The sequence below is a fragment of the Bombus flavifrons genome, chromosome 1 (genome assembly GCF_040668555.2).
Source record: "Bombus flavifrons isolate JBK064 chromosome 1, iyBomFlav1_principal, whole genome shotgun sequence".
NCBI classification, from domain to species: Eukaryota; Metazoa; Arthropoda; class Insecta; order Hymenoptera; family Apidae; genus Bombus; species Bombus flavifrons.
Window position 1 is genome coordinate 19,509,468 of NC_138442.1, and position 14,796 is coordinate 19,524,263.

Here is a 14,796-nt window from a genome sequence, read left to right on the forward strand (position 1 = left end):
TTTGCATTCAATATTACAGTATCAACAGTAACTTGTACTTTTTCTACTTAAATTTGTAAAAAATTGTTTTTTACGCAATACATGATGAAAATTTGTACTATTATTTAATTCTAACGAATTAACAGAATAGACAATGATGTTGTAAAAATTTATTTTCATTAAAATTATGAAATCGCGGACTATTATTAAGGCATGCGCTTAATAATCCATATGACAGACTTGTTCTTGCTATTTCCGACAATAGTAAACGTCATTTCCTAGTTTCGAGTCAAGCATGATCATATAAACAAGTCTCGACATTCGTTAGTTTAAAATACCAAATATGTTGGTAAAATAAATTAGGTTTTCGTAATAACTAACTAGTTTCTGCAATCATTTCAAAGCAAGAAAGGTCATCCTCAACTGGATTATTAAGAAAATAATAAATAGCCATACACAAAGCATTCTCTCTTGTTGTTGTGAAAAAGGAAGGATCAGCACCTATATGCAAATTTAGAAATGTAAGAGACCTACGTGTATTATAATATTTTGTAATTATATTATGTATATTGTAATTTTGTGTAATAAATATATATAATTATGTGTAATTTTGTTTTGTGTTATTATTCTACTTTATACATACCTTTCCTTATAAAAGAATATACCATGCAAATCTTTTTGCTAAAAAAATAGTTGACTGTAATTACTTTACATCACATAGAACGTAACTCATGTCACGTAATATAAATGACACAGTATAGAGTGACAGTGGAGTTAATGTAACACCATGTATTATTCCCTTGTGAGAGAATTCGCCTGGCAACCGGCAACAGTGGTTACGGCAACCCTGTTTCCTACTTCTCTGTAACGAGATAGGAAGTCGTTTCTTAGTTTTGTGACTACGTTGTAAAAGTATCTAAATATTATTAGTGTTTCATCAAAATTAATTCTACCCTACGTTCCAGAGTTAAATGTATTGTAAAAAAGTATTTTTATGTCCTGAAACTAATTATATTTGAAGTGATTTAACTTGAACTCAAAACATGTATCCAAGAAATAGACAAAGCCAAGGCTATCCCAATAGTAAGTAGCTTTAAATAATTTTACAGTAAATTTGTAATTGTTTTCTTCGATATTTTAATGTAGTGGATATATTTTTTTGTTCATTATTTATAATAGTTGAAGGTACGTATATGGCTGTAGTAGAAGAAAATCAATACCTATATACCGGTTTATAAAGAATGGCGTTCTACAATGAATATTTTGACATAATTTTACGTTATACTTAGTGAATAATGCTAAAAATGATGTTCTAAAATAATTTTTATAATTTATTTTGATTTTTTTAAATATTCTTATATATGAAAAAGAACTTTTTCGTTTAACATGTTAATTTGAACTTGAATAATGTAAAAATTGTATACATAGTCACAAAATTATTAGCACATACAGAAAGTTAACAGGAATACGAAAAATAAAAAGATGATAAAAGTATTCTCAGCACGTTTTATTTAAAAAATATAGTTTTCTAGTCCTTTAGCTAAGAAATCTATGGAAAAAAACAATAAAATTATCATTTGTGGTTATGAAAAAATAATGCGAAACAATTCCAAGAATTAATTAGGATCACAAAATTAGCAACACATGTTGTTAAACTTAATAATTTTTTATAATAATAATTAGAATTTTTATTTTGTGAGATATCCTTTTTGTTTTATCACCTCCCCAAGCTGGATATTAATTGATTGTTATAATGTCTTACACTGAATTTATAAGGCAGTATTTGGGTACTTGAATTGTTTTTCATAGAATGTTACATGTGTGTCATTAATTTTATAACCTGAATAAGTGCAAGGAATTGTTACATTTTGTCTTGTCAAAAACTATATTAATAATTTCATCGCTCTTTATATAATATTCATAGTTCAAAGACTAAATATCACATTTTTTAAATAAAGAGTGCTGAACGTACTTTTATTATCATTTCATTTTTCATATTTCTATAACCTCCTGTATGTGTGAATAATTTTGAGACTCACTGTATTTATTATAAAGCCGCGAATGTGTTTTTCTTGATTTTATTATCATTGATTTCAACAAAAGATACCAATAATTTCATTAATTATGTTTCCAGTGAGAAACCAAAGTAATCCAAATGTACCATATCAAGGTCAAAGCACTGTAAGTTTGCTATTTTAAGAATAATTTTACTGCATAACTTTAATTTAAAAAGTATAAGAGAAGCATATGTATATATATATATTTTGAAAACAATAATTTTCCAAGTAAATGATTCATATAATTACATATGGTATAGTAACATATATAGTATGTAGTATGTAAATAAATGAATAACACATTTTCATTATATCAATCGATAAAATCTGTTTAAGTAATTTAGAAATTTATATATCAGAAGATGCAAAACACACATACACTCAATATTTGCTATCTAAGTATTCCAGATCTTAAAATTCTTTTATTTTTCTATAATTATATTTAATTTGTTTATTGATATAAATTATTTAAATATACTAAAGATGTTAAAAATATGATATATTTAATTTTATACATAATACAGTGAAAAAATGTGATGTAAAGTAATCTAATATCTTAAGTAATTTAAATTAGTATTATTTAGAAATGCATTTTTTGTTTTTACAAAATATAAAATACACATTTGCATTTCTTAAACTTATACATATGTATATACACAAAAAATATTTCCAGTATAAAAATAATATGGAAGTATTTTTTATATTAATCTAGTACAAATACTAAACTACATTAGAGTTTTATGATGTATATAACAATAAGATACATTACATATATAATACAATGATATTCACTAATATCATTTGATGTATATATACTAGAAATTTATGACAAAATGATTCATAAATACAAGAATAAATATCTGTATAACGTTATTGATCATTCTTTTGATACTTAAAATAAATACATTTAGCACTTTTTAATATACTCAGTATCTGATAATTCTGTTAGATCATACTATGAATAGAGTTACGAAATCTAAATAACAATACAAGTAACAATAAAATAAAAATAAAAGCGAAATTTGTTAATTCAAATGAATCATCCCGTTTTTGTTCAAAAAATATATTAACATGTAATATTTAAATTCTTCTTTAAATTGAATATTTTTAAATTACTTTTTGTCTAATCTACCTTTTTACAAATATTATTAAGATCATTATCTTTCATAACAAATAACAGCATTTAAACAGCATATTATTTTTTTATTTTATGTCATATTAATATAAAAGGAAAGAAATTTTGTGCGTGCGTGCGTGCGTTCGTGCGTGTGTGTGTGCGCGCGTGCGTGTGGGCGTGTGTGTGAAATATTTTGAATTCATCATAATTAGAATGTGTAATTATTGTTTTCAATATTTCCATTTGTTGTTTTCAATATTTCATCCATTTGCATGTACTAATTAGTGGTCCCTACTTTCCCCTCCCCTGCAATGCAGGAACTAGTAGCTATACAACAATACCGAGGAGGTCTATTCAGCCAGGGGCTAGTTCGTCAGTTACCCCCATAGCGTAGCTTGCCATAGGCCATATTTTTAATAACATACTGAACTGATGTTTACATAACATTTTAGGCTAAACTGTTTGTCACTAAACTAAAAATAAACTTGTCCTGGTACTACATATGTAGGTTTCTCTGAAATATTATGATTTAATAGTTACAAAATATAAAAATGGCGCATGTAAGTTTTCTGTTCGTTTAAATCTTCATTATTTATTAAATTTTATTTCACAATTAGCTTAAGTGTTTGTTTCCATAAACATGAGCAAATTTTATACACAACATGTTACAAAATTATATTTATTATTGATATAAAGCATATAGTAATGAAACTTTTACTTAGGCTTGAAAATCTTTATTCTTCTTCTTACTCTCCTTTTACTCTCCTTTTTTTCTATTTTCTATTTTATGTAAACTCAGTTCAGTTATACATAAGGAAATATAGGCCACAGAAATAATTTGGCTGGTATGAGTTATGGGAGTAGCATTAGACTGCTTTCAAGTGCATATGCGATGCTAGACCTTGGTGGGATAGCACAACCGTACAGGTTCCTTGTGTAGCGGCGACCCACCCTATGTTTTGCAGTACAATCAGCAAGCCAGTTTTCAAGCAACACAACCTCCTCCAAATCAACAAAGTAATTACAAACAAGGAAGTTCACAAAATGCACAACCATTTAAACCACAGCAGCAGCAACAGCAACAACAACCACAAATGCAACAGGTAGCAGCAAGGAATTTGCAACATAGCAAATCTCAGCAACCACAAATGCAACAAGTAGCAGCAAAGAATTTACAGCAAGGGAAACCACAACAACAGCAACAACAATTGCCACAGCAAATTAAACAACCACAACAATCCATTGCCAATTCTTCTCAAAGCCAAGCTCAACCACAGCCTCAATCACAGTCCCAACAACAATCTCAACCACAGCCTCAAACACAATCACAATCACAATTTCAACCTCAAATACAACGGTTGAAACCAATTTTAAAACTACCTCTTCATAATCAGCAACAAAGTGCAATTGCTATGCAAAATAATCCTGTTTCATCTTCTCAACCATTAGTTCCTACTCCAACATCTCCCTTAACAACTAACTCTAATCCTACACCTCCAACAAGTAATAGCACATCTGAAGTAAAGAATGAAAGTCAAGTACCTGAAGATACAGATACTAAAATAGAAGAACAACTTCCAAGATGGAGGCGTAAAGCACCTGGATGTAAGTATTTAAAATAATCATTAAGAAGCAATTTTTATTTCTGTTTTTTTCTAAGTTTATTTAAAACGTTTTTTTTAACTACATTTGAAATAATTTTGAAATTTATATCGCATAAATTATCTAAATATAGAAACATTATATACATAATGATGATAATCCACTGCGCAAATTTGAAGATTGAAACTATTGCTATGTGCTCTAATAGATTACTATTGAGCTATTGCATATTTATAATCATTGTGAATATTGATATACTGATATATATATATATATGGAAAAAATTAATAAAATATACTCTTGTTTAATAAATTACATAAAGTTTATACCTTCAGTTAGAGTAAATAAAAGACTGAAACGACTTCGTTTGAATCAACGTCTACGAAAGACATTGCAACCCAAGAATGCAATTATGGTACTAAATGAAATGAAACCTGGAGTCCAGTTCACATTTCCTGAAACTCAAGGACCTATGCCAAACTCCCTGTATCTCGTTCATGCAGAGGTATTTAGTATAATTTAATGTACACTCACACGCATACACACGCACACGCGCACACACACACACACACTTATGTGTGTTTATACATTATAAATACTAAAATCCTAAAATAATTTTTTTTATTAAAAATAGCTTGATGGTAAAACTTATGTTGGACAAGGATTATCTAAACCACTTGCTCGTCAAAATGCTGCTGAAAATGCATTGAAAGCATTATTACTTGAAAAAATGACGGCAGCATCTATGAAAGCACGTATTGATGCTGAATCAGATGGACAATCAGTCCAATCTATGGATACATCTACTATATCAAAAGAGGAAAATAACGAAGAAGGTGTAACACCAATGGATACTACTGTTGATGAAAGTGATGAAATTCCATGGAGTTCTTTGGCTAGTTTTGCATTATATAAACTTTTCCTTGAATGGCATAATCAAGGAACATCAGTTCCAGTTCCAAGACCAGGATTACCGTCACCAGTTAAAGGAATTAAAAGAGAGATTTCTCATGTTCAAAAAACTCCAGTTCAGAAAGAACTTCCACCTAATGCAACAAACATACACCCTGTAATGTTATTAAATCAAATGAGACCAGGTTTAACATATGTAGAACTTAATCGAGTTGGTAATCCACCAAATACAATGTTTACTCTTGCTGTTGATATTGATGGTATTGAATATTCAGGAACAGGTAATGTGATTTCTATTTTAGTTTAAGCATTTATATCTTTATTTTATATATCAATATAAAAAATGTGTTATATATTATAGCAAATTGTAAACTAATGATTTTATTTTATATGTTTCTTTTATTTTGGATTAAAAATAAATGTATGTTACAGCAAAGAACAAAAAGGATGCCAAGAAAATAGCAGCAAAATCTGCACTCCTTGCTTTGTATGGTTTAAATTATCCAGATGAAGCTTCATCAGTAATGGACCAACCAATAGCTTAAAACATCATACAAACATCAATAATTTTTGTAATATATTATAATATAATACTATTACATTATAGTATTACTCATACTATTATTCATTTTACTTTGACTGCTTTAATTCATATATTGCGTGAATTTGTAGCATATTACAAAAGACATTCGAAAAATTTGAGAATTGCAACGAGGAAAAAGATTTAAATATATAAACATATAGAATTCATTTATACATTATTTTTAGTATATCTTATTTTTCGGTCCAACGGCCTTGAAAACAGCCTTAGTTGTTTGACTTACAGAACTAAAATTCAACTAAACAAAAAGTTAAACTAAGTCTAAAACTATTTTCTATTATCTTGCTCCATTGCACTTTCTTACTCTTACTTGTCTTCTTTCGCTTCCTAATCTCAATAACAGTAACTACCACCCGCAACTGATTCATATATCTCTATTCTTTTCTTCCTTTCTCTATGCAATATCCTGTTCCTTCTTTTGAACTTTTATTGGGTTAAGATCACAAATCTTCCCTTGTTTCAATCCCCCACCCTCCTCCGCCGCACATATATATTCTATGTTTCTCATCATATCAAAACCTACGTATTCTATTCTTCCAAATTTCCGCATCTCATCCTAAGTATCAATCTTATTGGCTTCCTTTAATCCCTTTATTAACTAAGTGCTTTGGTATCCTGTCTGTTTTCAAATTTTTATATCTACAGTCAAACTTAGAATTTATTATCCTACTAAATTTAAGAACAATTCTTCTTGAATTTATACATTCTCATACATTTTCTAAGAATGCATTTTTTCTCGTTTGTACTTAAATACTCCAATCTTTCCTGACTATATTTAAATCTTCTTAAGCATCTCTTTTTACTTATTTTGACATTTGGAAGTTTTTGTTTACTTCTTTTTCTTCCTTGGCTAAGGTTCTTCTAGTTACCTCTTCTGCCTTTATTTCATATTTGATAGTTTTAAAGCCCAAACATACTTTCATTTTTTAATTTTTGATCCCTTCTAATGTTATGTAATCCGCCCGTCTAATCCCAAAGTTCACTTTAGGTATTAATTGTATTCTTCTTAATTCATTCCTTCTATCCTCAAATTTTTGCTCCATATGATATTACACTCTTTATTAAATTATCTAATAAACTTATTCTTTCCATAGAATCATTCAGGAACAGTTTTTCTCCAATTTCTCAGCCTTATCCTACTGTTAACACTTAGCCTCGCTCGGACAAGCCAACCTATACGCTGTCCACCGCCCATTTCTCCAAGTATCGAGGACTAATATTCGTTACTTAAACAAAGAAGTTTAAAAATTATTTAAATGGTCAATTATACTTTGCGGTAATGATTTTATTTAACGATTTCACATATTGTTTATACGAAACATCAAATTATAAGTAAATACTAAAAGCATAAGAAAATATAGATAAAATTAAAAACATTAAAGATGACTAAAGATAAATAACACGACTTGAACGTAAAGTTAAAAATTCATAATACATTTTAATATTCTTTTACAATGTGGTATCATTCGATTATAATTTTATTTAATCATAACTGATAGCGTAACTTTTTAATTAGTTTTAACACCACTAAATTGGTGTATTTTATTATATACTGTACTTTATAAAAGCAGAAAAAGTGGTGTAATTAATTGGGAACAATTCCAAGTAAACAATAACTGATAATAAAAAAAAGAAAACGCGTTGCAGAAGTCAGAAAGGGAGATCCCGTTCGGTCACGCAGCGATGTACTTTACAGAGGGGAGATCTCGTTATTTGGTTGGCTAAGTGTTAAGTTACCGTTCTTTATCAATTCTGCCAGCTGTTTTATATTTTTCTCATTTTTACTAAAAATATCTCTAATATTTGAAAACTATTACTCCTTCAACTGTTTTCCATTCCATTGGCATAATCCAATGACCAAAATTGTTTTTTCTTATTACGAGTTACAAGCCTTCCTACTTGCCCCTTCTTCGATTCTTCTTTCATAACCGAGATTAAATCACAAATAACATCGTGCTCAAGAGACAGTACCCTTAACACTCTCCCTTTTGCGACTACTTTTCACTTTGGCTGTATTTCTCGTTTTCGCATATATTTCTTTTATTCTTTTTACCAAATCTTTCTTAATTCTTTTCCTCTCATTATTATCTACAATTGTTCCCTAAACACGTTATTAAATGCAGATTTTAAATGGATACAGATAACAAAAGCTCCTTCCTTTTTTAGATAATTCCTTCTGTCATGTGATTCGTGCTTTTTTCCTCCCGAAGTCGGCTTTCGCGTCGCTTCTGATAGCGAATACAATCCATTTCTTCAGTCTCTTCGTTTACAATAACGAATTCATTTATACAGATCCCGTTATGTATATGTAGTATTTAAATATCAAAATACGAGATTTGTGGAAATATTCTTTCTTATATACTTTGCATTATGATATAAATAGCAAATAAAATATATTAGAATTATCAATAAATTTCTCTTATCATGTAATTTGATCAAATTACATTATTATCTTATATTATCTTCACATTTTTGTATTACATAACTATGTAATTTTTTATTAATAGTTCATGTGTAATCAAATTCTACTTAAGAATTTTACTAATAATAGTCATGATAATAATGTAAAAGTGTTTGTAAATATATGATTAACAAGAAAGTGTAATTCAAATTGCATTTTTCCAGAAAATCTGTTTTCTTTAAGAAAATTGTACTTTAACTGTTTTAGCGCTACGCAGCGCGATCGCGCTGTTCGCGTACTGTAGTGAACTGTGTCGCGATGTTTGGTCACGATCGTCAATTTGAAGCGTTATCGCGCTGCATGGCACAATCCGATACAGATTATTAAAAACCCCTGGCTCTAAAACGGTTAATATGTAATATATCCTTATTTTGTATCTGTTTCTCATTGTATTGTATTCAAATGACATGTTTATGTATCATAATAAATTGATATGTATAAATAAATTTTATGTTTGTCAATATTTATTACGCATTAAAATACAAATTTTCTTCCATTTTCAACGAAATATAAATTTTTATATTTAAATATAAATATTTGATTTGTTATTAGAAAGCTGATTAAACTATAAAGTTCATAAATATAAGTAGTTGTTATGGCGACAATTTTCCAAACACTTAGGTTCAAGTACAGTGTCTGCACAAAATTAAAGTACACATACAATATGCAGCCACTAAAGATAATTGTTACAGGACCTATTAGGGTAATATTTCAGTTGTATAATCTTTATGTAATTACTGTTTTATTATGCAAGAATTTATTGCATTGTTTGTTTCACCTACTATATGTAAAAGTAGTGTTAAATAGAACTTGTAATCAATATGTATATCTATAATGTATACAAAAATACAAATTGAGTTAATTCTAAAATTTCAATTATTTAAAAAATATTTTTTAGACTGGTAAAACAACGATATCTAATTTTCTTGCCGATGCTACAGAAATACCCTATGATTATCATCCAACTAAAGGTGTTCGAATATTAGAATTTGAAGTACAAAACATAAATGTGAATAACAAGCATATCGCAAAAGATATTGAATTATGGGACTGTAGTGGAGATCATAAGTATATATAAATGGTACTTTATTTATTTAAAAAATAATATAATACGTGTAATGTGCTGCAAAAATATTTCAGATTTGAAAGTTGTTGGCCAGCTATAAAAAAAGATGTGCATGGTGTTATACTTGTATATAATGGAAAATCAAATGAATGTTTGAAAGAAATTCAACAATTATATGATTATTTTATTGATCAGACAAAATTAGATCCAGATAGATGTGCAATTTTCTGTTATGACCCAGAAAAAAGAAATCCAGAAATATCAAAAATTATTTGTGAGTACCTATGACCTATAATATTAATAATCGTAATATTCGCAAAAAATTATATATTTTTATTTTATTATAATTTTTTATTTTATATAAACAGCTTCAACATTTATGAAAGTATCCCATGTTAAATGTAATATAGAAAGTGGTGGAAGTAAGCTAAAAGCAGATTTTGCATCATTCATAAGTACAATACTTAATAAAATGCATCATTACATAAATCAAGAAGATAAAAATATTTTAAATGAAAACATATTGTTTACAAAATAATATTATTCAATATTATATAGCATAATAAATTTTTATCATCTGTTTTTAGGAATTATATTCAAAAATTTATTTTTGATGTGAACATTTTATTGCAAGAAAATCAATTATCTTTTTACAAAATATTTATGTATCTTCACATTCCGTGCATTATAATTATAGCATACTTACACGTGAATATTATGTATTGTATATAAAAGTTTAAATTTATTATATAACATTATTTTGTTTGCACAATATGTATGCATTGTAGTAATATAATCAAATATACTTCCTCTCCCTAAATTTTTATTTCTTAAAACTAATCTTATTCTCTCATACAAATATTTTTTATAATTAAAAACATATTAATCATTTCAATTAATATGGGAAAAATTACGTTTCAAATTTATCCAAATGTAATTTAGAACTAGCACAACTTATTAAGAATTATATTTTATACAAACAAATAATAAGGACTTTAATAGATATTTGCGATCTTATACTAACATAATTTCTGTTAACTTTTTGCTTGATTGGTTAAAAATGTCATTGATTCGTTCCATGCCCTCTGCACTTGTTCTTCGGTAATGTTATGACTCCATAAACTACATATCACAACATTTGCTTCTTTGATTTGTTCTACATTACTTGGTTGAGCTTGAATTCTTACTTTTGCATCAGCTTCGGTTAATCCGTTTCTTTCTACTATTCGTCGTATAGCCTATGAATATTAATATAACATATAATTAATATAATAATAATATGATAATAACATGAAATATTAATCTATAAAATTTAATCTATAAATTAAAAGTTTACCTCTTCTTGTGGAATAATGCATGTCCAGATTTCATGACATTCATGTTGCCATTTAGCTTGAATCAAAACAGCAGCTTCCATTACAATTATATCAAATCCTTTTGTGTTGAAATCATATATTTGTTTCTTTGCTTCTTCTAAAATTATGGGCCAAACAATCTTATTTAGCTTGCTTAATTGCGTCTATAAATAGATTTATATTTTTAAATATAAGCCCAAAAATATCAATATTAGGTACTAGTAATAATATGAAATAAATAAAAGCTTACTTGATCATTAAATACTATATTTCCGAGTGCTCTTCTGTCAATAGATCCATCAGGTTTCAAAATAGTGGGACCAAAATTTTCAACTATCATATCAAAACACTTTTTACCAGGTAAATATAAATCATGTGCTATTTTATCACAATTGACAAGTGCGGCACCCAATTTTTGTAGTTTCTCAGCTACAGATGATTTTCCACTTGCTATACCACCAGTCAAGCCAATGATATAAGGTTTTAAAGGTTTATTCCCTATTTGCTAAAAAGTTAATACGATTAAAACCTTTGTATAATACAATTTAGTATAATACATACAGGAGCTTTAAGTTTTGTTCCCAATAATCGTATTCTTTGATTACTAGAACTGACTTTACTTTCTTCATGTTTTTTATGATTCTCATCATTTATTAATTTCACGACATGAATGTCTAATTTGTTTAAATTATTTTTCTCACGCATTTCATTCACTTTATCTCCACCACGTTTTGTTTCTTCGCTAACTACTATCATCTCAAATGTTGAATCATATTTAGTTGGTCCGTACATATCATTTATAGCCATAACTTCATATGTTATAGTTGGATCTATGTCTTCTAGAAAGTCTCTGAGATTTAAAATTCTTATAGAGCAAGGTTCTATCAGTTCCCACAATAATTTTGCTGAAAATTTAATTCAGTAGATTAGTTAAAATATTAAGGATTATGTAAGATTTAATTTATAAAACAACTTTTCATTTATGAGATTCTGTAATAATTTATTAATCAGTAATATATGAATTACATTTCTTACAATTTATATTTATCTGTATACTCTTACCAGACAACATATTTGTATCAGTTACACCAACTGTAAGTTTCTCTGTACAACGCAATGCAGCTTCACTTAAAAATATTTTATGCCCATTATGTATTCGATCAAATGTACCACCAAGTACTACATTCTTGTAAGTTTTTTCTTCATTAACACAAGATGTTATACTATCTAACTTTCCTGATTTTAGATCATCGGTAAAATTAATAAAACTACAACCCATGGAAGTGTTTGCTAAATAATCTTGAATGAATGTGTCAGCTTCTCTTTTACTACAAGCTTTATCAAAAATAACTATTTCCACAGGTTTCTTGGTTTTTATTACTGATATATTAGGATTTTTCATATTTGTAAGTAACACTCGAACATCAAGTGGAGAAAATATAGTAGATGTATTGATATAAATATCGGCAACGATTTGAGCGTAACGACTTATTCGCCACTGAGGATTTGTAATCATTTGATTACCAGAGAGAAATATATTCTTTTCTGGAAAATATTGGATATATAAAGTTTTTAATACGTGTTTTTTTATCATCGGTAATAATTTCATCACTCTTGTAGGATTTGTTAAAACTAATAAACCGGTATTTGCCATCATGTAAGAGAATTTCTAAAACTTTAACCTTATCTTTTGATGATATCTTATTTGAAATGTAACGTATATTGTCGTGCTATGCTCATGCGTGTTTTATTATATTAAACTTTTGCATATCGACTACTTGTAACATATTAAAAAATTCTCTTATCATCAAGAATATAATTGTGTTAGTATATAAAGTATTAGTATATAGACGTAATTACAAATGCTCAAACCTGTTACTATCAGTTTTTTTAATTTTGTTATTCAATTTTTAATTTATTATTGGGTTTGTTACAAATAATAATAGTACATATTTATAATTTTTGAAAGTAATAAGAATTTCTAGTGAAAAAACATTAAGTAAATAATTAACATTAACAAATATTAATCAAAATATTGCATTTTTTATTCATAACCTATATTTGTAATTTATATCATATCATATCATAACTTACATTTTATATATCATATACAAAAATGAATAAAAATAATGATTAATATATATATATACATAACATTTAATTAAATTTATAATTCCTTCATATTGGTGGTGTAGAAAAACAACGCAAGGACTTGTGCGAGGAGAGTTTGTGATGTAGAATTAACCATTGTACTAATTTTATGTGATTATTATTAAATGCCATTTCTAATAAGCTATTGTACCATTTGTCTTCAAAGCCAAATCCACATCCTATGAAAGTAGAAAATATTATGTTTAAAATACCAAATATGTTGGTAAAATAAATTAAGTTTTCGTAATAACTAACCAGTTTCTGCAATCATTTCAAGACAAGAAAAGTCATCGTCCACTGGATTATTAAGAAAATAATAAATAGCCATACATAAAGCATTCTCTCCTGTTGTTGTGACAAGGGAAGGGTCAGCACCTATATGCAAATTTAGAAATGAAAGAGACCTACGTGTATTATAATATTTAATTATATTATGTATACTGTAATTTTGTTTTGTGTTATTATCCTATTTTATACATACCCTTTGCTAACATAAAAGCAATTAAACATTTATGACCTTGGAAACAGACACGATGGAAAGGTGTTAAACCATAAGGTAGAGATTTTACATTTACCAATTGTGGACAATTTACTATTATATCAATGCATTTTAATGCATAAAATTTGTCATAACATTTCTAAGAAATAATACATATAATTCTATATATTTTATAAATATGACGAATCATAAAATAAAGTTAAACTGAATAAATATGTTTAGAAATATTTTTAATACAGAATTTTATATCTAATATTTTATAGTATAATTCATATTATATAATGATATTTAATAGGTAAGCAATTTACATCAGTCGCATATTCCAAAGCATTTAACATTTCTTTATGACTGATAATACTTTGATGTCTGGTGATTACTCGATTATACGTGTTAAACTTTTGTAATTCTAATAAGTCGTATTTCGACTCATTCGTGATTCTTTTAGAACGATAATCTGTAATTTAAACGCAAAATTTAAGATATTAAAAACATTCTTTTTATCTATAATCTATATACAGAGCTGAATATAATATATAAAAAGGTCTGAATTAATAAGATTTTAATTTACATGGAATTATCAGCTATCAGAAGTTTGAAATTTCAAAATGTATGTACCATGAATGTAATTGAGTATAAAAGAAACAACTACGATAAATCCAGTAGTGGCAATAAATTTAAAAATGTTTGTAATTTCACTTAACGTTGTAAAATATTTAAGTAAGATATCGTAAAATGATTCGTTATATTTTAATATGAGGCTCATAGTTTCTGTTTCTTTTAAATTATTTCTAATTTCACATGTGTTTCGTGTCAATATTCGAATCGAGAAACCCCTTTTAATCGTACGATCTAGGAACAAGAACAGCAGATAGGAATCTACATATGGCAAACATTTCCCCATAACTGCTCTGAATAACCAATCAGAATAAGCGAGAAATGATGCAGGATGTCCTCTTTCAATAAGTAGTCGACACTCCGGAAGTGATTGTCTAAAGT

At 27.5% G+C, this 14,796-nt stretch overlaps 4 protein-coding genes across 5 annotated transcripts; 2 read left to right on the top strand and 2 right to left on the bottom strand.

The window, feature by feature from the left end:
* Positions 1–805: 805 nt before the first annotated feature.
* LOC138180792 (double-stranded RNA-specific editase B2) lies at positions 806–7,921 on the top strand. Its single transcript, XM_069114985.1, has 6 exons — positions 806–1,062; positions 2,114–2,160; positions 4,119–4,758; positions 5,091–5,260; positions 5,390–5,948; positions 6,100–7,921. The coding sequence occupies exons 1-6, from the start codon at positions 1,023–1,025 to the stop codon at positions 6,210–6,212; spliced, it is 1,569 nt and encodes a 522-aa protein (XP_068971086.1). The 5' UTR covers positions 806–1,022; the 3' UTR covers positions 6,213–7,921.
* Positions 7,922–8,918: 997 nt separating this feature from the next.
* Positions 8,919–10,429, top strand: LOC138180836 (intraflagellar transport protein 22 homolog). Of its 2 annotated transcripts, none has more exons than XM_069115083.1 (4): positions 8,919–9,459; positions 9,628–9,797; positions 9,870–10,069; positions 10,164–10,429. In XM_069115083.1, the coding sequence occupies exons 1-4, from the start codon at positions 9,325–9,327 to the stop codon at positions 10,331–10,333; spliced, it is 675 nt and encodes a 224-aa protein (XP_068971184.1). In that variant the 5' UTR covers positions 8,919–9,324; the 3' UTR covers positions 10,334–10,429. The 2 variants fall into 2 exon arrangements, with proteins under 2 accessions (XP_068971184.1, XP_068971194.1); XM_069115093.1 differs by having other exon boundaries at positions 8,923–9,432.
* A 36-nt stretch (positions 10,430–10,465) lies between these two features.
* Ppat-Dpck (Bifunctional Phosphopantetheine adenylyltransferase - Dephospho-CoA kinase) lies at positions 10,466–12,977 on the bottom strand. Its single transcript, XM_069115057.1, has 5 exons — positions 12,213–12,977; positions 11,712–12,055; positions 11,401–11,655; positions 11,132–11,314; positions 10,466–11,033 (listed from the first exon to the last, which is right to left on the bottom strand). Exons 1-5 carry the CDS (start codon positions 12,805–12,807, stop codon positions 10,830–10,832), a joined length of 1,581 nt encoding a protein of 526 aa, XP_068971158.1. The 5' UTR covers positions 12,808–12,977; the 3' UTR covers positions 10,466–10,829.
* Positions 12,562–14,782, bottom strand: LOC138180830 (uncharacterized). The gene is made up of 6 exons (XM_069115069.1): positions 14,416–14,782; positions 14,109–14,254; positions 13,783–13,939; positions 13,557–13,676; positions 13,245–13,480; positions 12,562–12,695 (listed from the first exon to the last, which is right to left on the bottom strand). Exons 1-5 carry the CDS (start codon positions 14,699–14,701, stop codon positions 13,329–13,331), a joined length of 861 nt encoding a protein of 286 aa, XP_068971170.1. The 5' UTR covers positions 14,702–14,782; the 3' UTR covers positions 12,562–12,695; positions 13,245–13,328.
* Between the last annotated feature and the right edge of the window lie 14 nt (positions 14,783–14,796).

Excerpts from the sequence above, each read along its gene's own strand:
- LOC138180836 (XM_069115083.1), top strand. The coding sequence starts at position 9,325 with ATGGCGACAATTTTCCAAACACTTAGGTTCAAGTACAGTGTCTGCACA. Across the intron at positions 9,460-9,627 it reads TTCAGTTGTATAATCTTTAT|ACTGGTAAAACAACGATATC; the intron begins GTAATTACTGTT and ends AATATTTTTTAG. Across the intron at positions 9,798-9,869 it reads GACTGTAGTGGAGATCATAA|ATTTGAAAGTTGTTGGCCAG; the intron begins GTATATATAAAT and ends AAAATATTTCAG.
- LOC138180792 (XM_069114985.1), top strand. The coding sequence starts at position 1,023 with ATGTATCCAAGAAATAGACAAAGCCAAGGCTATCCCAATA. Across the intron at positions 2,161-4,118 it reads CATATCAAGGTCAAAGCACT|TACAATCAGCAAGCCAGTTT; the intron begins GTAAGTTTGCTA and ends TATGTTTTGCAG. Across the intron at positions 5,261-5,389 it reads TGTATCTCGTTCATGCAGAG|CTTGATGGTAAAACTTATGT; the intron begins GTATTTAGTATA and ends TATTAAAAATAG.
- Ppat-Dpck (XM_069115057.1), bottom strand. The coding sequence starts at position 12,807 with ATGATGGCAAATACCGGTTTATTAGTTTTAACAAATCCTACAAGAGTG. Across the intron at positions 12,056-12,212 it reads TGATACAAATATGTTGTCTG|CAAAATTATTGTGGGAACTG; the intron begins GTAAGAGTATAC and ends TTAAATTTTCAG. Across the intron at positions 11,656-11,711 it reads GAACAAAACTTAAAGCTCCT|CAAATAGGGAATAAACCTTT; the intron begins GTATGTATTATA and ends TTAACTTTTTAG.
- LOC138180830 (XM_069115069.1), bottom strand. The coding sequence starts at position 14,701 with ATGGGGAAATGTTTGCCATATGTAGATTCCTATCTGCTGTTCTTGTTC. Across the intron at positions 14,255-14,415 it reads TATACTCAATTACATTCATG|ATTATCGTTCTAAAAGAATC; the intron begins GTACATACATTT and ends TTTAAATTACAG. Across the intron at positions 13,481-13,556 it reads TGAAATGATTGCAGAAACTG|GATGTGGATTTGGCTTTGAA; the intron begins GTTAGTTATTAC and ends CTACTTTCATAG.